The 21,505-nt window shown below is 58.5% G+C and overlaps 1 protein-coding gene across 2 annotated transcripts; it reads left to right on the forward strand.

Moving 5' to 3' along the window:
• The first annotated feature begins 968 nt into the window (after positions 1–968).
• PRKCG (protein kinase C gamma) lies at positions 969–21,459 on the forward strand. Of its 2 annotated transcripts, XM_023592217.3 has the most exons (19): positions 1,956–2,430; positions 2,887–2,918; positions 3,577–3,639; positions 3,900–3,982; positions 7,143–7,254; positions 7,400–7,531; positions 7,971–8,127; positions 10,419–10,553; positions 10,721–10,808; positions 11,074–11,103; positions 14,825–14,977; positions 15,311–15,499; positions 16,361–16,452; positions 16,532–16,594; positions 16,700–16,838; positions 17,981–18,061; positions 19,233–19,340; positions 20,243–20,383; positions 20,544–21,459. In XM_023592217.3, the coding sequence occupies exons 1-19, from the start codon at positions 2,261–2,263 to the stop codon at positions 20,730–20,732; spliced, it is 2,157 nt and encodes a 718-aa protein (XP_023447985.1). In that variant the 5' UTR covers positions 1,956–2,260; the 3' UTR covers positions 20,733–21,459. The 2 variants fall into 2 exon arrangements, with proteins under 2 accessions (XP_004470290.1, XP_023447985.1); XM_004470233.5 differs by lacking the exon at positions 3,577–3,639 and having other exon boundaries at positions 969–2,430.
• Positions 21,460–21,505: the final 46 nt, after the last annotated feature.

Raw genomic sequence — 21,505 nt, forward strand, 5'->3', positions numbered from 1 at the left:
GTTCTTCCTAAGCCCTGTGCCTGCCTGTCCTCTTCCCTCCAGGCACCTGACCCAGTTCAGGCGTCATTTGCTGTCACCTGCTAGCTCCTGCCCCAGCCTCCTTGACCATCCCACCTCCAGTGCGCACTGGCCCCGGAGGGATCCTTTCGCCTGGAGAGCTGATCCTGCCCTGGTCCAGTCCTCCCACGTCCCACTCCACATTGCCTCCGGGTAATGTCAGAGCCCCTCAGCCCCCCTTCCAAGCCTTCAGGATCAAGCTCTGCCCCCCATTTCCACCACCAGCCCCCTCTTACCCCAGGCTTTAAATTCCCCGACACACCTGGTCAACACAAGATAAAAATAGCCGAGTTACTCAAGCAACGAATTCAGGTCCCACAGATTACAAAAGTCTAGGAAATTCCAGGATCCTGCAGCGCGTTTTCACCATCTACACCCGCAGAAGCAATGGGGAAGCGTCAACTGCGACACGCACACACAGACTTGCGCTGTCTGCCGTGTCCCGCAGCTCTGACCCAGCCCTAGAGCTTCGGGCTCGCCCCTCGGCCCCACATCCCACGCTTGAACCCCCGCTTCTGGAAGGCACCCGAGAGCACGGCTCTAGAACCCCGGGCACAGAACCCAACAAGCGCTGGAAGAGAGCGGGGTTGGCTTCCTGGGCGGGGCCGGACGTCCGAAGGTGGCCGGAAGGTCAGTGGGCGGAGGAGCCCACCTTCGGAGGGAGAAGGAGGGGAGGACTCGCATTCCCTCCCCTCCCCACCTCGGACCACCGGCCCCCAAAAGCCCCAGAGAGGGCGGGGCGCGCGCCCGGGAGCCCCGCCCAGCCCCGCGGTGCGCATCGGGAGAGGAAGTCCTCGGCCCCGCCCCGGCCTTGGCCGGCCCGCAGGCTCGGACTACGAGCCCCGGGGTGCAGCGCGGCCCGCTGCCCGGGGCGGGATGCGGTTGCCCCTGGCAACAGAGCGGGACTCCGCGGAGCCCAGAGCCGGAAGTGCTCGGAGCTCGGGGCCGGCGGAGAGGCCCGAGCGCGAGAGGCGCGACTAGAGCAGCCAGGGCGCCGAGAGATCCGTCCTCGGAGGGGGTCGCTGAGACGGACGGGGGGCTTCATCGCAGAGAGACACGGAGGGAGGGAGGCGACCCCAGAGACAGGCTCACAGAGCCAGGACGGATGGAGAGGGGTCAGAGAAAAAGGGAAGAGAGGCAGACAGACTGAATCACCGAGACATGGAGGGAGGAAAATACGCCAACATCCGTGAGACCCCCAGAGGCAGGGACTGGCAGAGCCGGAGGGGCGAGTGGAGAGCGGGTCAGCGCCCTATGCCCAAGAAACAGTGGGGTCCGAGAGCTGCAAGAGGACAGGCAAGCCCCAGCGTCCAGGGACGCAGACGCCGAGAGAGACTCGCAGAGCCAGGGAGACAAACAGAGGCGGAGACCTCAGGGCTTCCCGGGCTCACAGGCCGGGAGAGGCCCAGGGAGGCAGCATCGCAGGGAGGCGAGAAGGGCAGTGACAGCGCCCCGGGGAGAGTCACAGGGTGAAGGGCGGGCGTGGAGGGAGACGCCAGAGAAGGAGATAAAAATTCCCAGAGACAGAGCGAGGCAAGCAGGGGGCTGCGGACTTGGAAAGGGGGTGGGGGCCAAGAGAAAGACACACTCTCAGACAGAAAAATTCACGGAGACCAGAGAGAAATAGAGGCGTTCACCAATGGCTCCCCAGCACTGAGCACCAAGTTTGTTGATTGAATGCACGAAAACAGTGTGGCCCAGCCCGAGATGCAGAGAGCCGCGTGCCGCCGCGGTGGGCTCGCGGGACCCCCCGAGTCGGCAGCACGACAGATTGCTCGGAAGAGGCCCCCGCCCCACGGCCGGCCCCCGGAGTGGGCGTGTGCACGTGTGCGGGGGGGGCGGGGAGGGCTTTCGTCCCGTGTCTCCGGGAGGGGGGCGCCTTTAAGCCGAAACCCCGCCCCTTGGTCGTCATGGCAACGCCTCCCCCCACCCGGGGCTCCCACATTTCAGCAGGTGCCGGAGCTGGAGCTCCCACCGCCGCCGCCCGTGCCTCCGGCTCCACGGCGCCCCTTCCTTCTGCTCTTCCCCCCACTCGCCCGCTCCCCCTGGCGGAGCTGGCGCGCCCGGGGGTGCCGCTCCCCGCCCCGCGCGCCCGGCACCTGGAGGTGCCTCGCCCCTCTCCTTCCCCTCTCGGAATCTCCCTTGCCTTCCACCTGTTCCTCCAGAAAGGCAGGATCCTGCTTCCTGCTCTGTTCCGGGGGCCATGGCGGGCCTGGGCCCCGGTGGAGGCGATTCAGAGGGGGGACCCCGGCCCCTGTTTTGCAGAAAGGGGGCTCTGAGGCAGAAGGTGGTCCACGAAGTCAAGAGCCACAAGTTCACCGCTCGCTTCTTCAAGCAGCCAACCTTCTGCAGCCACTGCACCGACTTCATCTGGTGAGCCAAAGGGCGTGGGGGCCTGAGGAAGACGGGATTTGGGGGGCAGGCTCCTGGCGCACCAGACCCCTGAGGGAGGAGGGGGGAGGGAGGACGGCGTTTGCAGCCTCGACCCCTGCGTCCTGGGGTAAGAGGGGCTGGGGGGTCAGAGGGAGGAAGGCACCGGGGGGCTCTGGACTCCTGGGTCTAAGGGAAGAGGGGACAGCAGAGGCAGACCCCTGAGTCCTGGGAGAGGAAGGGGCAGATGTGGACTCTGGAGTTCTAGGGGTGGAGGGGGCTCCGGACTTGGAAGAGGGGTGGGGACCAGGATTTCTGGGTGCTGGAAAGAGGAGCGGCTGGGGCGCAGACTCCTGGGTCCTGCCGGGAGGATCTGAGGGCGAGGCTCCCCTGTGGATCCGAGCTAAGGGGGTGCAGACACCCCTTCCCACACTGACCTCAGGCCCTTGCCTCTTCCAGGGGGATTGGGAAGCAAGGCCTTCAATGTCAAGGTAAGAGCTGGACTCCGGGGTCCCTCCGAGGGTGGAGGCGGGGGCCCCACGGCTGAGGCGGCTCGACACACGTGTTCTCCAGTCCCCAGAGAGGCGCGGGGGAGCCCGGGGCGGGGGGTGTGGCAGAGACGCAGCCCGCGGTGGGGAGGGAGCGCGGATGGCGGGGCCGCAGGCGGAGGTGGTGCCGGGCCCCTCCCTCGGCCCGCTCCAGGTGGGGACAGATATTTGGAGAATCTGTTGCCATGGGAACGGGGAGATTTGGAAAGGGGGAGCTGAAAGGGGGGGCTGGAGATGCAGAGTCAGAGCCCCCACCCCCCAGGCTGCCGTCTCCATGACAACACCAACCGTCCTAGGCAGGGGCAGGCCGGGTGGGGTCACTGATGGGTGGGTGGGGGCCGGGAGAGGGGGGCGAGTCCTAAAAGACCAGCTGCCACTGCTGAGAGCGGCTGAGTCAGGGAGGGGGGCGGGCCGGCAGCGGGTGCCCCCAGACTCACTTCGCGCCCCAAGTTGCTGCTCTCTGGGCTCTGAAGATCTCTCCGTGTTTTCTCACCTGATCCCTCCGCATCCGCCGGCTCTCTTCCCTCTCCTGTGGGCCTGACTCTCCCCGTCTCCACCTCTCTCTGCCTCGCTATCCTCGCCCCTGCCTGTGTGTTTGCAGCGGGGTCTGTGCCTCTCTCTGATTCTCGGGTCTCATCTGTCTTTCTTTGGGTCCATCTTTTGGGTGAGGTGTCTTCTCCCCGCCCCCCACCCCGTGTCTGCCTGTCCCCTCCCTTCTCTCTGTCTCTCTGTCTCTTTCTTGGCCTGTCTTGTGCTCTGTATGTCGGGGGGGGGTCTCCCTCTGACTCTGTCTCTCTCGGTCTCTCTCCCTCTGCTCTGCTGTCTGTCGGGGCCCCTCTTTCTGATTTTCGGGGTCTGGGGGCCTGTCTCTGGATTTATCTGCCCCTCTTTCTGTCTCCGGGTCTCTCTGGCTCCCGCCTTCAGTCTGCAGCTTTGTGGTTCATCGACGATGCCACGAATTCGTGACCTTCGAGTGTCCAGGCGCTGGGAAGGGCCCCCAGACGGACGTGAGTGCCCGGACACCTGGCTCTCCCTCCTCGGGCCGCGCCCCCGCCCGCACCCCCTCGGCGGCCGTCCCAATTTCTCCTGCTATTTTTAAGGCTGGGAGGGGAGGGGGGCTGGGGAGATAGGGGGAGCTAGTCTGGCCCAGATTCCCTGCCCTTGGCCTGGAAAGGGGGAGCGAGTGGGGACTGAGACAGGCTGGAGACACAGGTGGGGGACAGAGCGCAAGCAGGGCTGAGGGGACCAGGGACCGGCAGTGGGGGGCGTGGGCTGCAATCCAGAGGCCAAGAGATTAAAAAAAATAGAGGGCTGAGGGAGGGAAAGAGAGAAACAGTGACGCAGACGCTGAACCCCCGAGATAAAGACAGAGAGAGAATCTCAGAGGAGCAAAGATGAGAAAGAGGTAGAGAACCAGAAGGGGAGACTGAGGCAGGACTAGAAAGAAAGGGACAGAGCAGAGACCCAGGGGAACTAGAAGTGGACCCAGAAGGATGGAGGGAGACCCCCTCCAGAGAGAGCAGAGCAGCAGAGACTCAGAGAAGCTCAGGGACAGAGATGCAGATCCCCAAGGAGACTAAAACAGAGATGATGGGAGAATCGGCAGCACACACGTACCCCCGTGTATGCTCACACATGCACGCACACGCAGCCTCTCCCTCTCCCTCTCCTCAGTGCCACAAGAACAGTCCACCCTGGGTGCCCATCTCCGTTGCTCCTTCCTTCACTGTCTGTCTGGCCATGGGTACAAGGCAGGTCCCCCCCCCCCAACTCAGTTTCCTCCCCTATCAAATGGGCTGACGATCTGGTATCAACCAACAGAACTTCCCACAGTGGTGGCAGAGCTCTCTCTCTGCTGTCAGCCCCACGTAGCTTCTGAGTCCTGCACATGACGGCTGCTGGGACTGAGGAGTGGAAGTTTCCGTTTCATTTGAACCCATGGCAATTTAAACAGCCACAGGGGCTGCCTGGCTGGACAGCGGCAAGTTTAGACAACTTCAGGCTTGTTTTGAAAGTCCAGTGAAGTTATGTGGGGTTAAGAGTTTAGCCCAGGCTTTGTCACAGGGTTGAAGATTAGCAGATGGAGAAAGAGGAAGAGATGGGAGATTTTGAACGGGGGCGGGTTAGGAACAGATACTGAGAAACTGAGAGAGAAAGAGACAGCCTACAAGGCATTTCATCAGCTTGGTCAGATGAAGAAAATTGAAGTTTACATAGAGAATGTGGCTTCCTAGAACATTTGTTGAGCACCATTGTTCACCAACGCCCATCTGCCTTACTGATTTTTTTCACCTGTGGCAGCCTCGCCTGCCACCAGCACCACCACTAGCTCTGGGGTACAGAGTGCCGCTGGGTGCACTCCCTGAATCTGCACAACAGCTTGTAAGGCTAGGCATCGCCAGTGTCGTTCCGGCCTTGAACTCCAGCTCCGTGGCTTGGTTCTGGAAGCCCATTTGCCATTTCCCCAACTCTCGAGTCTGCCGTCTGTAAAATGGGGATGATAATACTGCCCATCTTTGGGGATTTTCCTTGAGGATCAAATGAGTGAAATACTCCAGACGGTATCTGGGGCGTAACAAGAGCTGAGAGGTTAAGAAGTATCATTGTAAAAACCGTTATATTCCCAAGGAGGAGACAGAGGCTAGGCGAGGAAGAGCGCTTTCTCCTGCATCGTTCTCGAGGGTCTTGACCTTGCTGTAAATAATGTGGATCCAGGGCTTAAGAAGTGCTAAGGGCCTTTAGTCCCCATAAGAAGACTAAAAGGCACCCCTTTTACGGCGAGGACACATGAGAAGGGGCAGGCAGGGACAGGCCACATGGCTGGCGGAAGGCACAGTCACGATTTGGACCCAACCTATCTAAAATGGAGCCCCAGCACTGTCTCCTCTTCAATAATGACTTTGACCTTGAGAGTGACCGCTGCTGCTGGGGGTCGCCTATGAGCCCCACACCTGCTGAGAGCGTCCACACACTCTGTCTTGTTCAGCCTCGTGGGCACTGTTGAGCTAGGGTCAGCTGCAGACCACTCGAGGCCAGGACATTGAAAGTCATGGTGACAGCCACCAACCCATCCCCGCCCAAATTGAACTTAAAATGGAAACCCACTAATCCGCCCAATGAGGGAAAGCCCAGGAAAAGTTCTGAATTTTCGCCCCACGACAATAGTTTCAGTGCACTCTTAGAAAAAGGCAAATATCAAATTATTTAACAACCAGATATTGGAGGAGGGGGAGAAGGGTCTGCTTTGTGGATGTCCTAAATCCACGCTTCAGGGACTCTGGAAATTCAACATTGCTTCACGCTATGGCTTGTTTATTTCCATTTGACAGAGTAGGACGCAGAGGCTCAAAATTGGGAGTGAACGTTGCCCCAAATCACACAGCCCCAAGTCACCTAGCTCTTATTTAAACCAAGAGGTCTATGTGGAGACTGCAATAAAATGGCCAATAATAGCCACGGCAATAATAAAAGTAGGGAGAGTGGCAGTCTCCAGCACATTTAACATGCCAGGCCCTGCCAGGCATTTCAGGTTCATCCTTTCATTTAGGCCGCCTGGGGCCCTGTAACTGAGGTGCCATAGTCTCCGTTCCACACAGGGCTCCGAGAAAGCAGGCCATGCCCTGGGCGGAGGCTGGAACACAGCCCAGAAGCTGAGAGAGAACGATCTGGGGTTCAGGCTGGTCCTCAAGTCCTCCTCAGAGGCCAGCTAGTAGGAGGGGGTGGGGCAGGGGCCACGGGCTGTCGGAAGCCCCCACCTCCTTCAGGTTCAGTTCAAAGGCCAGCCGTGTTCCTGGTGACTCTATTTAAAATTTCAGTCGCCCACGCCTGATGGTCCCCCCTCCCATCCTCCTGCATTTTTCTCCAGAGCACCTGTTACCATCCATCCTGCTATATATTTCATAGATTCAGCTTATGAACTTTTGTCTCCTTCCACTAGAAAGCAAAACCCACGTGGTCAGGGGTTACTGTTTTGTGTACAGCTGGGTCCCAGCACCAAGCTAAGTGCCTGCACACAGTAGGTGCTCAATAAGTAATCTGTAGAGTGAATGAGTGGGATGGAAGAGATCAAGGCGGAAGGAGGCAGAGAGAAAGTGCTCCCCTCCCGGGGTCCTGGGACCTGCTGCCCACCAGTCCCCTGGCCGCCTCTCATCCCGCCCCCCCCCCCAGGACCCCCGGAACAAGCACAAATTCCGTCTGCACAGCTACAGCAGCCCCACCTTCTGCGACCACTGTGGCTCCCTGCTCTACGGGCTGGTGCACCAGGGCATGAAGTGCTCCTGTGAGTCTCCCGCTGGCTGCGCTCGCCACCACTCGGCGCCCCAGAGGCGCAGGGTCCTGGTCCCGGGAGATGCGGGGGGCGGGGGACTGGGCATAGGGCGCGGGGCCTGAAGTGCTACTTCCAGGTGTCCTCCCCCACCCCCCAGGCTGCGAGATGAACGTGCACCGGCGCTGTGTGCGCAGCGTGCCCTCCCTGTGCGGCGTGGACCACACGGAGCGCCGCGGGCGCCTGCAGCTGGAAATCCGCGCCCCAGCCTCGGACGAGATCCACATCACGGGTGAGGCCCCGGCTCGCCTGGACCCGCCTCATTCCCCCAGCCGGGCGGAAGGTGCAGGCTGCGCACCTGACAGGTCGGGCGCCCACCCTCCCCAAGGTCACGTCCCGCGCCTTGCCCCACGGTCTGCGGCCCAGCGCCTTCCCCGCGACGCCCCTCCTAGCTCGAGGCCCCACTGGAGCCTTGATTCTTCCTCAGGGGCCGTTCCAGGAATCAGGGTCCGTGAGAGGGCGGGATGAGAGGGCCTGGGTCCCAGGGAGGAGCGATAAAGATGGGCGCTTGGACCCCTGGGACCTTGGCTGGGGACCTGGCAGGGCGCCGAGCCGCCTGCTCCTGCGGAGGCGGACTGAGAGCCTGGATCCTGAATGCTGGCTGGGCAGAGGGCTGGGGGCCTCCTCCTGGATCTCTAACCCAGCCGGCCCCCCTCGCCTGCCCCCCTCAGTCGGCGAGGCCCGCAACCTCATCCCGATGGACCCCAACGGTCTGTCGGATCCCTATGTGAAACTGAAACTCATCCCTGACCCTCGGAACCTGACGAAACAGAAGACCCGGACGGTGAAAGCCACCCTGAACCCCGTGTGGAACGAGACCTTCGTGTTGTGAGCCTGGGATGCGGGGGAGAATGCGATGGTTGGCGGAGAACAATCTCAGGGTCTCGGTGGCCCACAAGCCCCCCAGAGAACAACAGGAAGAAGATATTAGGATAGAGGGAACCTGAAAAAAGGGCAGAAGCAGTTGGTGGGGGAGAAGGGAATGGAGACTGAGGGAAAGAGGTGGAGATACAGAAGCCAAGAGAGACAAACGTTGGCTGTACTTAATCTCTGTTGAAGTTCGTTCTGGGGTCATGGATATGAAGCCTACTTGGTCCCTGCCCTCCGAGTTTCCAGCCTTTGAGGGGGAGAGTAACAATTAGAATAGCTAACTTTTGTTAAATCTTCAGTCTATGGCAGGCCTGTGCTAAACACTTGTCGCAATAGTACGTGGTCAAATTTTCACATCAACCCAGGAGAGCAGTTATGTGCTAGCAGGATGAGAACACAGAGGGCAGTTCAGCCACTTGCCTGGGGTCGCACAATCAGTTCATGGGCCAAGCAGGAGAGCAGAGTCCTGATAGTTTAGTACTAAAATAACCTCCCAGAGGAGGAGGGCTGGGGTGGCTAGAAACCTAAGGAAGGTGCTGATGGGGAACGGGTGAGCTCAGAGCTGGGGGACGCCGCAGCTCTCCCCACAGTCTCCTGGGAGCCTCATCCAGAAGGCCAGAGCCAGGGAGGGAGTCAGCCTGAGACCAAGAAGGAGGAGCAGAGAGGGGCAGAGGCCCAGACAGAGGGGGCCAGAGATGCAGGAGAGGGGGACGAGACCCAGGGATGGGGCAAGGACCCAGAGAGAGGGGGACGGAGATCCAGGGATGGGGCAGGGACCCAGAGAGAAGGGGACGGAGATGCAGAGAGAGGGGGATGAGACCCAGAGAGAGGGGGATGGAGATGCAGGGAGAGGGGGATGGAGATGCAGAGAGAGGGGGAGAGAGACCCAGAGAGAGGGGGACGAAGATGCAGAGAGAGGGGAACAGAGACCCAGAGGAGGGGAACAGAGATCCAGAGAGAGGGGGATGGAGATGCAGGGAGAGGGGGACAGAGGCTCAGAAATGGGGAGCAGGGACCCAAAGATGATAAAGGAGAGAAATAGACTCAGAGTTGGGGGCAGAGAAGGGGTGGGAACCACACACACACACACCAGTATGGGGGATTCAGGGTGGGGGGACAAAGACAGAGAGAGAGAGAGAAAATGAGAGTCCCAGAGAGAAAGACAGAGTAAGATAGAGATCCAGAGAGGGGGAGAGACTGCAAGGGGAAGAGGACAGAGAAGAAGGGGACGAGACTTGGGCACAGCCCTACATAGGGACCAGTAGGGAAGATCCCAGAGAGTGACTCCGAGACAGAAAGAGAGCAACACAGGCCAAGAGGAAGAGGAAAGGGCCAGCTCTCAGGAAACAGGGGCAGGGAAGAACCCTAAAAAGCTGGGGCTGAGTGGGGGCACAAGCAGACAGAAAGCCCTGGGGGCAGAGGGCAGAGAACCTAGGAAGGCATGGAAATAAGAGAGAGGGAGAGAGAAGCAGGAAGATTGGGCAGAGGCAGAGACAGTCTCAGAAGGAGACAGAAAAACCACAGTTCAAACCAGCCACTCCACAGAGAAACGGTAAAGAGAGAGAAAACTGGGCAGGGGGCTGGGGTGGGAGCAGAGGCAGGGACAGAGAGATCGAGAGACTGTGCCAGTGCTAGAGGGAGAGACAGGAGGCTGCAGGAGAGGGGACCTGAGAGGGGCCTAGAGTGGGATGAGGTCAGCAGAGAGCAAGAGGGCTAGGCTACTAAGATACAGAAGTTCAGAGCCGGACAGACAGACAGACACATAGATATGGGGGTGGGGGGAGAGGGAGAGAGACATAGGGACCTAGAGAGAAAAACAGACCCAAAGAAAGAGAGCCCAGAGGAAGGAAGGGTATGTAGGGGGGTCGTCTGGGAAGGAAAAGAGGAAAGCCTGGGGGCGGGGGGTGGGGGGGCCGTCAGGGTGCAGACAGAGATGGACAGACAGACAGAGGAAGTTACCTAGGGAGAGAGAAGAGAGAGAGCGGCAGAGACCCAAACCTAAAGAGAAAGGCGGAACCGAGGGAGCTCGGGAGGAAAGGGGTGGTGGTGGGTGGGCAAGTGGGGGGCACAGACGGACACAAGGGCAGAAGGACGGGGACTTGGAGGGAGGGTTGGGGAACCGCCCGGGGACAGGGATGGGAAGGGGACGGGAACGCGGGACGGGGTGGGGGGAGAGGGGCCGAGACCCGTGCGGGTGTCCCGGGGGCCGTCCAGCGGGGGGCCCGGCCCTCACGCGCGCCGTCCCGCAGCAACCTGAAGCCGGGCGACGTGGAGCGCCGGCTCAGCGTGGAGGTGTGGGACTGGGACCGCACGTCCCGCAACGACTTCATGGGGGCCATGTCCTTCGGCGTGTCCGAGCTGCTCAAGGCGCCGGTGGACGGCTGGTGAGCGCCGCGCCGCGCCCCTCCCGCCAGCCCCGGCCGCGGCCCGCCGCCCCCTCATCTCTCGCCGCCTCTGTCTCTCTGTCGCTGTCCTCCCTTCCCCTGTCTCCGCTGCGCCCCGGGTCGCCCCCCTCTCCCTGCCCCCGCCCCGGTCTCCGTCTGCGCGTCAGGTACAAGCTCCTGAACCAGGAGGAGGGCGAGTACTACAATGTGCCGGTGGCCGACGCTGACAACTGCAGCCTCCTGCAGAAGTTCGAGGTACGGGGCCCCAGGGGGCCCCAGCCCGGCCTCCCCCAGTTCCCTCCACCCCACCGGAATCCCAGGTCTAACCCGCGGACTACAAGTCCCAGGGGACCCCGGGGCGCCTTCCTCTGCTCTTCCAAGGGGCTCCTGCCCCATGGCCTGATGGGAGTTATAGTTCCTATCCATCTCCAAAGCGTGGGGGGATTTTGGCCTCCCGCCCCTGCCCTGGGGTCACCTCCTGCCTCTCCTGGGCCCTGACTCTGGCTGTCTTCTCCCCTAGGCCTGTAACTATCCCCTGGAACTGTATGAGGTGAGTAGAGCCCAGACATTGAATGGAGGCGGTTTCATTCTCACTTCCATTTCTCCCTCTTCTGATATCTGTCTTCAATTCCATGCACATCCGTTGAAGGTGTTAGAAGATGATGGATGTTAGAGCGTGTTAGAACACGCTAAGTGATGCGGGGGAAACAGGATTAAGGAGGGTAAGAGGGCTGCGGGAGGGCCGGGAGTTATTGCCATTTTAATTGCAGTCATTAAAGGAGGTCTCACTGAAAAGGCGGCTTTGGAAGAAAGCCTAAAGGAGATGAGGGAGCAAGTCATGGGATTATCTGGGAGAAGAGGCTTCCGGGCAAAGAGAAGGGCATGTGCAAAGGCCCTGGGGTGGAGCAGGCCAGGAACCTTTGAGGACCAGCCAGGAGGACAGTGTGGCTGGAGCAGGGGAAGAGGGGGCAGGAAAGTAAGAGAGGAAGTGGGAGAGGAAAGGGGAGAGGGCTCCTTGTCATAGAATTTTGGCTTTTCAGCTGAGCTCGATGGGTATTCACTGGAGGGTTCTGAGTAGAGGAGTGAACTGAGCCAATTTAGCTTTTTCACAGGATCATCAGCTCGATGTAGGGAACAGAAGGTAGAGGCAAGGATGAGAGTGGGGGGACGAAGGCGGGAGATGCTGGCAGGACCGCAGCAATAGTGGTGGAGGCGGTCGCCGTGGTCAGGCTCTGGGTATATCCTGAAGCGATAGGGGGTGCACTCGGCACCCACCTTCTGGGGCCTTCAGCTACTCAGCGCCTCTCTCTGAGGCCCTCTGTGTTCTGTGGCCATGTGCCGGGTGACGCTGGAGAACCAGGAAGGAGGGAGAAGTGTCCGGCTTTCAGTTGCCCACAGTGTCCATCACTCAGGGCCCTAAGACATCATCAATCATGGCTGAGGGTGACAGCTATAGTGAAGGTCACCTAGGGCCTTCCTGATGCCCTAGCTTGGGGCTTCCCAAAGAGGTGACGTTTAAGTTGCAAATGAGAGGCAAGTATCAGTAGTAAGAACCTCCAAGATTTGTAAAAATGCCATTGTGTTTCCTTGACTTTTTTTTTTATTGTGGTACAATATACATAACTTAAAATTGACCATTTAAAATTTTTGTTGTGGTAACATACAATTTTTTTTTTAATTTTTTTATTTTTTATTGACTTTGTAATAATATTACATTAAAAATATATATGTGAGGTCCCATTCAACCCCACCCCCCCACCCCCCCTCTCCCCCCCCCCCAACAACACTCGTTCCCATCATCATGACACATCCATTGGATTTGGTAAGTACATCTTTGGGCACCTCTGCACCTCATATACATTAACATACAATTTTAAATTGTCACTATTTCCAGAACTTTTTCATCATCCCAACAGAAACTCCATACCCTTGAGTCAATAACTCCCTAGGCCCCCTTCCCCCAATATCTGGCAACTTAAATCTACTTTCTGTCTCTATGAACTTGCCTATTCTAGATACTTCATGTAAGTAGGGGTCATACCGTAATTAGTCCTTTTGTGTCTGGCTTCTTTTACTCAGCATGATATTTTCGAAGTTCATCCATGTCATAGAGTATACCAGAACTTCATTCTTTTATCAGGCTGAGTAGAATTCCATTGTGTGTCTGTACCACATTTTGTTTACCTCTTCATCCGTTGGTGACACTTGGGTTGTTTCCACCTTTTGGCTGTTGTGAGTGGTACTACTGCGAACTTTGGTGTATGAGTATCTAATCAACCTACATCACCATTACGCGCATACTTCTGGCCCTCTCTGCTGAACACCTAAGTTCAGAATCTTTTTGTTGGTCTGAATATCTGCACTTTCAACACATTCTGCAAAAGGTTCTTTCGCATAGTTATGTTTGAGAAAGGCTGTTCTTGGGACAGGAATGACAGCAGAGGACATTCAGGCTCAGAGACGTGCAGCCTTTTGCTCAAAGTCCCTCAGCAGAAGCGTAGTGGGGCTCACGCGCCTGTGCATTTAACTGAGGGGAGTTTAGTCTGTGGAGATCCCGCAGAGGGTGGGCAGAGGTCTGCTGGCCGGTAGTTGGGACAGCGTGTGCCTTGACTGGGGAGCTCACAGACGTAGGTTGAGGGAGATGGGGCTGGTGGTGGCTGGACCTGAAATGCCCAGAATTGAGGAACTGAGTTTAATCTTGCCCTCTGAACTTTTTGGGGGCTAGCAGACTCCTTTGAGAACTAGAGATGCTGCAATGAGTGAAGGAAAAAAACAAAGCAAACCAACCAAAACACATGCACATGGCCGTGCATATACTCTCCTTTGAATCCTATCTTTGGATCTCATTGATTAATCCCCTAATCACAAGTATCAGTGGCTGAGTCCTGAGAGCAGAGCTGTGTCCTTGTCATCTGCAGTGGTGTCCCAGTGCTCAGAGGCTCTAATTAACATCACTGATGAGCACCTACTATGTGCCAGGCCCTGGGGGAAGTACTGGGGCACAACAGTAACAGCAAACAAATAGTCCTTACTGATTCTGAGCACTGTTCTATGGGCCTTGCATATGGTCATTTTTATTTAATCCTCAAGTCGTCCCTGTGTGGGAAACACTCTCATCCTCCCACTTGGTGGCAGGGACATAGCCCCAGCTGGTGGCAGTGCTGGAGTCTGAATCTCTGCACAGAATTGCCTCACCCAATAAACTCACTGGGCCTCAGCTATGCACTAGGCAGTTACTGTGTCCCAGACAATGAAACCGACTCATCCCCTGCTCAGGGAGCTCATAATCACACACATGGTGGTACAGGAGGCAGTGAGAGAGGCAGCTGAACTGGCAAAGGAAGGAGGAAGGAGCACTAGAGCTGCGATCTGAAGGATGAGTTGCAGTTAACTAGGAGGAATGGGGAGGGCTTTCCAGGAAGAAGGGTCTGCACGTGCAAAGGCCCTGAGGTGGGAGGGGGGACAGTGTGCGGGAAGTTAGGGTGGCTGGACCAGTGAGGGGAGGAGCAGAGCAGCCTACAGGCGTCAATCAGTTCTGAGTCTTGCCAGCCACTAGGAAGGAAATCTTAGCACACAGACACTATTAGGTTTAGCAGCTAGGAAGGACACGACCTGGTTTATTAATATTTTTTTAATCGGCTGCTCTGCCTGTTGTGTAGAGGATGCACTAGAAAAGGTGATAGTAGATGCAGTGGGAACGTGGAAGTCCTTACAGCAGCTCCATCCCCCAACCCCTCCCGTGGGCCAAGTCCGGAAAATGTGGAGCAGGCACCACAGCCTGGAGCAAAGTGTGGTTCCCAGACCTGTAGCCGCAGCAGTGTCTGGGAGCTTGTCATAAGTGCAGATCCTCAGATTCCACCCTAGACTGGTGGATCACGAAATCTGAGGGTGGGGCCCAGCCATCTGTTTTTACCAAGCCCTCCAGGAGAGTCTGGCCTAGAGGTTAAGCACAGGGAGACTCAAGAACTGCACTGCTTGGGTTTGATTTCTGGCTCAGATGTTTACCTGCTGTGTGACTTTGGGCAAGTTACTTCATGTCTCTGCGCCATGGGCGTGACAACAGCATTTTCCTGAGGATTGATAGCATGTAGTAAACCCTGTGTCAGCTACTTAATAAAGACACTCTCCAGGCTATGGGGAACCAGAAAAAATTCTTGTGAGGGAAGGAAGGCCCCTTTCCTTTCTCTCCATCTCTCCCCCATCCTTGTCATACTTGAGAGCTTACCTCCGTCTGGGTCTGACTATCTCCCAATCTTCCCTGTCTCCCACAGCGGGTGCGGATGGGCCCGTCTTCCTCCCCCATCCCCTCCCCATCCCCTAGTCCCACTGACTCCAAGCGCTGCTTCTTCGGGGTGAGCCCTGGGCGCCTGCACATCTCCGACTTCAGCTTCCTCATGGTTCTAGGAAAAGGCAGTTTTGGGAAGGTTGGACTCCTGGGGCTCTGGGAGAAGGGGTGGCTCTGGGGGGAAGGGGCGCAGAGGTTTCTGGTCCTTAGGGAAAGGACAGTGGGGGCGGGAGTGGGCCGAGAGCTAGGCTCCTGAGTGCCCACATAGTTCCGGGGAGGAGAGGCATAAAGGTGGGTTTCCCCGAGCAGGTGGGCGGCAGAGTCAGGACAGCCGGTCGCCGGGGTCCTAGATGGCTTCCCCGAGAGGAAGGGCCCGGGCTCTCGGTCCTCTGAGTCCCCAAAGAATGTGGGGACCAGGGACTGCAGCCCCAGGCTCCCAAGGCGGACCCGGCCTTTCGGCCTCCGCCCTCAGGTGATGCTGGCCGAGCGCAGGGGCTCCGACGAGCTCTACGCCGTCAAGATTCTCAAGAAGGACGTGATCGTGCAGGACGACGACGTGGACTGCACCCTGGTGGAGAAACGCGTGCTGGCGCTGGGGGGCCGAGGTCCGGGCGGGCGGCCTCACTTCCTCACCCAGCTCCACTCCACCTTCCAGACCCCGGTAAGGAGGGCGGGTGCCGAGGCTGGCCCGGAGCCCCGCCGCGTCCGCGCTGGGGGGCCAGGCACCTGCTCCGGGAGGCTGAGCGTAGCGCAAGGCGGAAGGGCCGTGCAGGCTCTGCGTGGGCGTGGCCGGACCCCGGCGACCCCCGGGTGGACGTGGCCAGACGGCTGAGTTGCCGAGTGGGCGTGGCGGGACGGCTGGGACTGCTGGGTGGGCGTGGCCTGGCGGCTGGAATCCCGCGTGCGTGTGGCCGGGTGGCAGGGATCCTGGGTGGGCGTGGCCGGGCACCTGGGTCCCGAGTGGGTGCAGCCAGCGCCCTGGATTTCTGAGTCAAGCAGTGGATAGAGAAGCTTTTCAAATGCACATGCCCAGAACTGGGCTCCGAACCGCGGGTTCGGCTTGAGTGACGGCCCTGTCAGAAACGGGGCGTTTCCCCAAGGCTGGCATGGGGCGTGGAGCCAGAACCTCTGCAGGTTTGGGAGCACGTGACGCTACCTACGGGGACCCTGGGTGGACCTGGAAGGCTTCGGGGAATTTTTTTTTTTCTTAATTGCAGGTGGGGCCTGATCAACTTTGGCCCCTGATAGTAGGTGTGTGTGAGTGGGTGTAGAGAGAAATTTGGGTATGTCGGATTTGGAGTGGATGGTGGGTCTCCATCGTCAGTTCTGAGACTGCGGGAGCCCTCAGCGTGCAGGACTGGGTGGGGGTCGGGCGGAGGGAGACCCTGGGAAGGCGGCTTTAGACCCTTGCGGGCCGCCCGGTTGCTCTGAGCCATCCACATTTGTCCTGAGTGGGAGGAAAAGGGCGTTTCCTCGCCCGGGCCGGCGTGCCCCCGCCCCTCAGCCCCGCCCCTCACCCCAGGATCGCCTGTATTTCGTGATGGAGTATGTCACCGGGGGCGACTTGATGTACCACATCCAGCAGCTGGGCAAGTTTAAGGAGCCCCACGCAGCGTGAGTCTCAGCCAGCAGGGGCGGGCGGCCGAGGGGGAGGGGTGGGGTCCAGCCGCTGACTTGGGGCCACCCCCTCCAGGTTCTACGCCGCGGAGATCGCCATCGGCCTCTTCTTCCTCCACAACCAGGGCATCATCTACCGGTGAGCAGCCTAGCCAGCCCTTGCACCGCGGGAGCAGGCCCCGAGGCCGGAAGGGATTCCAGCCCCGGGTCCCGGCTCGCTGAAGCCCGCCCCCCCTCCCCCCAGGGACCTGAAACTGGACAACGTGATGCTGGATGCCGAAGGGCACATCAAAATCACTGACTTTGGCATGTGTAAGGAGAACGTCTTCCCCGGGGCCACGACCCGCACTTTCTGCGGGACCCCGGACTACATAGCCCCCGAGGTAACCCAGCCCCGGCTGCCCCGCGCGCGCGCGCGCGCTCCGCGCAGGGGTGGCCGGTCGTCTGGTGGTAAAGTGGGTGGGTGCGGCCTGGCCTTGGGGCCTTCCTCCGAGTCTAGAGTCTCGGGGGCTCTGACCCGGCCTCGGGGGTCTCGTGCAGAGAAGCATCGGAAGTGGGCGCGCGGGGGGTGCGGGGGGGGCGAGGGTTCTAAGCGTGGGGCCAGCTCGCAGGAGCGCCAAGTGAACAAGGCCTGTTCCTGGGCGAGTCTAAGAAGGTGGAGACTATTTCCAGGGCTCTCTAAGTGGGCGGGGCCTCCCCCTCCAACACTCAGGGTGTGAGGGCGGGCGGTCCCCAGGATTCTTAGTGGGTGGGGCTTGCCCCCCACTCTTCTAACAGGGTGAAAGCTGGCGCTGTACGTATTCCAAACGGCTCTTTGGTCTGAATGGTTCCTCCCTGTGGAACCTTCCGAGATGGCGAGGGCAAGGGCTGCCCCCTGAGTATTTAAAGTGGGCTGGATATTGCTCTGTTTTGTTAAGGGGTTGGGGCTAATGGTCTGAACGTACAAGTGGTAGAGCCCCTGTCCTGACTTCCCTAAGTTGCGGGGAGGAGGCGGGAGGGTGTTGCTGTCTGTGCTCTTCCCAAGGGATCGATGCTAGGGCTTCAGTGATCAATGCCAATTGCAAATCCTGGCTGGTCATCAGAACCGCCTGCGGGAACGTTTGAAAAATAGACACAGGTGCTTGGCTTGGACCCTGACCTGTGGAAGCTGGAATTCTTCAGGACCGGGAAGGTCTGGGTTTAAACAGCTCCCCAGGTGAAACTGATACGCAGCCAGATTTAAGAATCACTGGTCTCTGTACTTGGACCCTATGCACCTGACATTCTCAGGGGAGGTCCAGCCACTCAAATATTCCAGGTGGGTGAAAACCGTGAGTTTGCCCTTAGGTAGTCTTTAGATTTGGAACAAAGGAATACTCTAAGTAGGTAAGGCTTGTTTCCCAAATTTCCCAAGGGGTGGAGCTCCAGTGAAAATATTCTGAGTGGGAAGAGCGCGTGTTGAGAGCACTCGATGCGAGTAGGTTCTCAGTGGGTGAACCTTCTTAAAGAAAAATCACGATCACTTGCCTCTCATTCTTCCTGCCAGATCATTGCCTACCAGCCCTATGGGAAGTCTGTGGATTGGTGGTCATTTGGGGTTCTGCTGTATGAGATGTTGGCAGGACAGGTGAGGAAAGCTGGAGGAGAAGCTGGCTTGGCAGAGCTGAGCCTTTCGAAGCCCGGTCCCCGGTCAGGAGTGTGGGGGATAAAGTCAAGCCTCAGAGGGGCGGTCTTGGGCAAGGACTTCAGTCTGCAATGCCCTGCCCTGGAAAATGGGTAAAGGCAATATGGAGTGGTGTCACCTGTAATGTGGTCTTTATCTCAGGGGGAGCAGGTTGGGACTGTTTGAGCTATACTCAATAGTCAGGCAAGATGGGTTGAGCCCCATAGAGCTGTCCGTGGTTCTGGGAATTATCTTCCTGTAGGCCAGGGGTTCTCAGCCTTGTGTGTGTGCGTGCCACGGACCACTTTGGCAGTCTAGTGAAACCTATAGACCCTTCGGTGAATAATGTTTTTAAATGCACAAAAACACATGGCATCCCAAACCAAACCAATCAAATTGAAATAGTGTTACTAAAACATTTAAGCTTACTTAAATTTAATTTAAATGTGTACAGTTGTTTATTAAAAATTGGGAATGGAAATATATGTGTTTTCTTATTGATGCATTAAATAGAAGACCTACTGGAATATCTAATAGTGAATTCGAAGTAGGACTGACTGATATTTTGAGATGTCTGCAAATCTAATGTGAGAAGAAAATATCTATGATAGTTCTATTGGTGACAAAGTCATGGCACTGCTGCTGTGGTATGTTGCCTACATTCATAAGCCAAGGAAATGCCAAATTTCAATTAGAGGTTTAAAAAGTAAAGATGTTACCTTTCCTCATCCAAGTTCATGCGTTCCCCCCCCCCCCATTACCCTCAGCCTTCATAGACCCCACATTCAGAACCCTTCCCTTGGTGCTATGTTTCTTAAACTCAGAAGGCTGGGAGCTTCTCTTCAAACCAGGAGAGTGCATTTATGGTTATTCCTGTTTCCCCCCCACTCTGTTCTATGTAAATGACATATTGCCTCATTAACACCCTGCTGGTTTGCATAGCACATAAAGAGAGACAGAACGACAAAGAGGAACGAACCGAGAGCTGAGGCATCTGAGATAGGAAGAGAGTCTGAGAGGGAGGAAGACAAAGTGTAGGCTGGCCAGGTTCCCCTGCAGGAAGCTGGGGATGCGTGGACGGGTGGGAGGAGCAGTTCCTCAGGCCTCCAACTTTTGACCTGCCCCCCTTTCCTAGCCTCCCTTTGATGGGGAAGATGAGGAGGAGCTGTTTCAGGCCATCATGGAGCAAACCGTCACCTACCCCAAGTCGCTTTCCCGGGAAGCTGTGGCCATCTGCAAGGGGGTGAGCTTCTCTGCACTCCTAACCCAGGCAGCCCGCCTGCTGCCACCCAGAGCTGCCAGGAGCCCACACCGTGCCTCAGTGCCCAGTAGTAAAAGCTCCCTCTCCTCAAGCCACTTGACTTCCAGCTGCTGGAAAGTTTACCTAATACACAGATTGTGTCAGAAGGAGAATTTACTGCCCTGAGGCCACCTCAGTTCCAAGGATGGTCTACCCCCCCCCCCCCCACACACACACACACTCCCACTGCAGTCCAGGCAGGGAGGGCTGCAAGGCCAGGGCCTACCTCAGCACCGCCAGGTGGATCAGGTAAGCCTCCCTCCTGCTGCTTTTCTCCCCACCAGAGCGTGGGCAAGTCCTCAGCACTCTGAGCCTTAGTCTCCTCTTGGGGTGATGGCGCTATGGCAGGAGGAGGCGCCTGGCCCGCAGCAGGCTTCTGCGCCTCTGCCTGGGTTCTGTCTCATCCCTCCCTCTACCTGCATAGGTTGGGGCTTTCTGGTCCCTTCTTCTCGATATCTCTTTCCCGGCTTCTGCCCACCCCTGCTTGTCTTTGTCCCTCCCTCCGGGTGTCCGTCACCCTCTTCTCTTCCCTCTCCCTCTCCATCCCTCTCTGGGGACTCTGTGATTCTTGCCCTGCCCTCTCCTCTCTGCGCTTCTCTGCACCCCACCCCCCACCGATTTTTCTTTCTCTGTCTGTCCCTGAGTCTCTGCGTCTGGATTTCACGCGTCCTCCTTCTCGTTTCTCCTCCCTTCCCCTTTCTCTCCCCTCTCGTCTTTCCTTCCCTCCCCACCCCTGTCGCCCCTGCTCTTCTCTCTCTGGAGCTCCCTGCTCTCTCCTCGCCGACTTTCCCCACCCTGGGCCGACCTGTCTGGACCTGTGTCCCTCTGTCCCGCTGTCTCCGCAGTTCCTGACCAAGCACCCCGCGAAGCGCCTGGGCTCGGGGCCCGACGGGGAGCCCACCATCCGCGCCCACGGCTTCTTCCGCTGGATCGACTGGGAGCGGCTGGAGCGCCTGGAGATCGCGCCTCCCTTCCGCCCGCGCCCGGTCAGTGCCCCCGGGAACACAGCCTGCGCGGGCGTGGGCGGCGGCGCTTTCCGAGGGAACCCCTAAAGGGAGGTCGGGGTCCTCCGGGAGAGTAGAGGGGAGCGACGCGGAGACCCACAGCCCCGGCACGGCCTCATCCTCCCCCGCGTGCTTCCCCCAGTGCGGCCGCAGCGGCGAGAACTTCGACAAGTTCTTCACGCGGGCGGCGCCCGCCCTGACGCCCCCGGACCGCCTCGTCCTGGCCAGTATCGACCAGTCCGACTTCCAGGGTTTCACCTACGTTAACCCGGATTTCGTGCACCCGGACGCGCGCAGCCCCGTCAGCCCGGTCCCGGTGCCCGTCATGTAATCTCACCTGCCGCCACTAGGTGTCCCCACTGCCCCCTCTGCCAGCCAGCCGTCGCCCCCACTTCACCAGCTCCCTCCCACTTCTAGATCCTCCTCCGCCCCAGCATTCGGGCCTCTGCCCCGTGGGTTCTGGTTACCCCAAGCACTCCTGGCATTCTAGGCTCCATACAGGCTCTAGAGCCCCCCTGTGTTCTAGATTCTGCTGTGCTGAGTCCTAGAATCTTCTCCCCACTCCCCAGTATCTGGACTCTGCTCCCTCAGATTCCAGAACCACTGCCACCCCCCAACTCCGTGGGGTTCTAGACTCCCTCCTGGTAGGCTCTATGGCCTCCCCCCCCCCCCCCCCTTTTGTGAAATAGCCTCCTGGAGTGGGCTATTCCCGACTCGGATTCCAGAACAAACCTCCACCTCCGAGGCCCCTCCCACCGCCACTCCAGTTCTGGAGTAAGTGGGAGGCTGTGCCGCCGTGCTCCTGTACCCCCTCTTGGATGCTCTGGGGACTCCTGGGATGAATGGGGGATTCTCCTTCCCACCGTCCTCACTTAGCTTTTGTTCTAGACACACACACACACACACCCCTCCATCCTAAACCCATCACTGCTCTGCTCGCGGTGCATGGCTCCAGTCCTCGGAAGCTCCCTTCTCCATGCCTGCCACTCTCTGGGACTCCCACCCCCTCCCTCCCAGCCACAGCTGCTGGAGAATAAATTTGGGATGCTGATGCTGAAGTGTTTGGATGTTTTCTTCTAAGCTTGGAAAATGAAGGGGATGCGG

Source organism: Dasypus novemcinctus, chromosome 18 (genome assembly GCF_030445035.2).
Source record: "Dasypus novemcinctus isolate mDasNov1 chromosome 18, mDasNov1.1.hap2, whole genome shotgun sequence".
In the NCBI taxonomy this organism is placed as follows: Eukaryota; Metazoa; Chordata; class Mammalia; order Cingulata; family Dasypodidae; genus Dasypus; species Dasypus novemcinctus.

Bases quoted from the DNA above. Each gene is read 5' to 3' on its own strand.
- PRKCG (XM_023592217.3), top strand. From the start codon at position 2,261: ATGGCGGGCCTGGGCCCCGGTGGAGGCGATTCAGAGGGGGGACCCCGG. The intron at 2,919-3,576 runs GTAAGAGCTGGA...GTGTGTTTGCAG, and splicing joins GCAAGGCCTTCAATGTCAAG to CGGGGTCTGTGCCTCTCTCT. The intron at 8,128-10,418 runs GTGAGCCTGGGA...GCCGTCCCGCAG, and splicing joins TGGAACGAGACCTTCGTGTT to CAACCTGAAGCCGGGCGACG.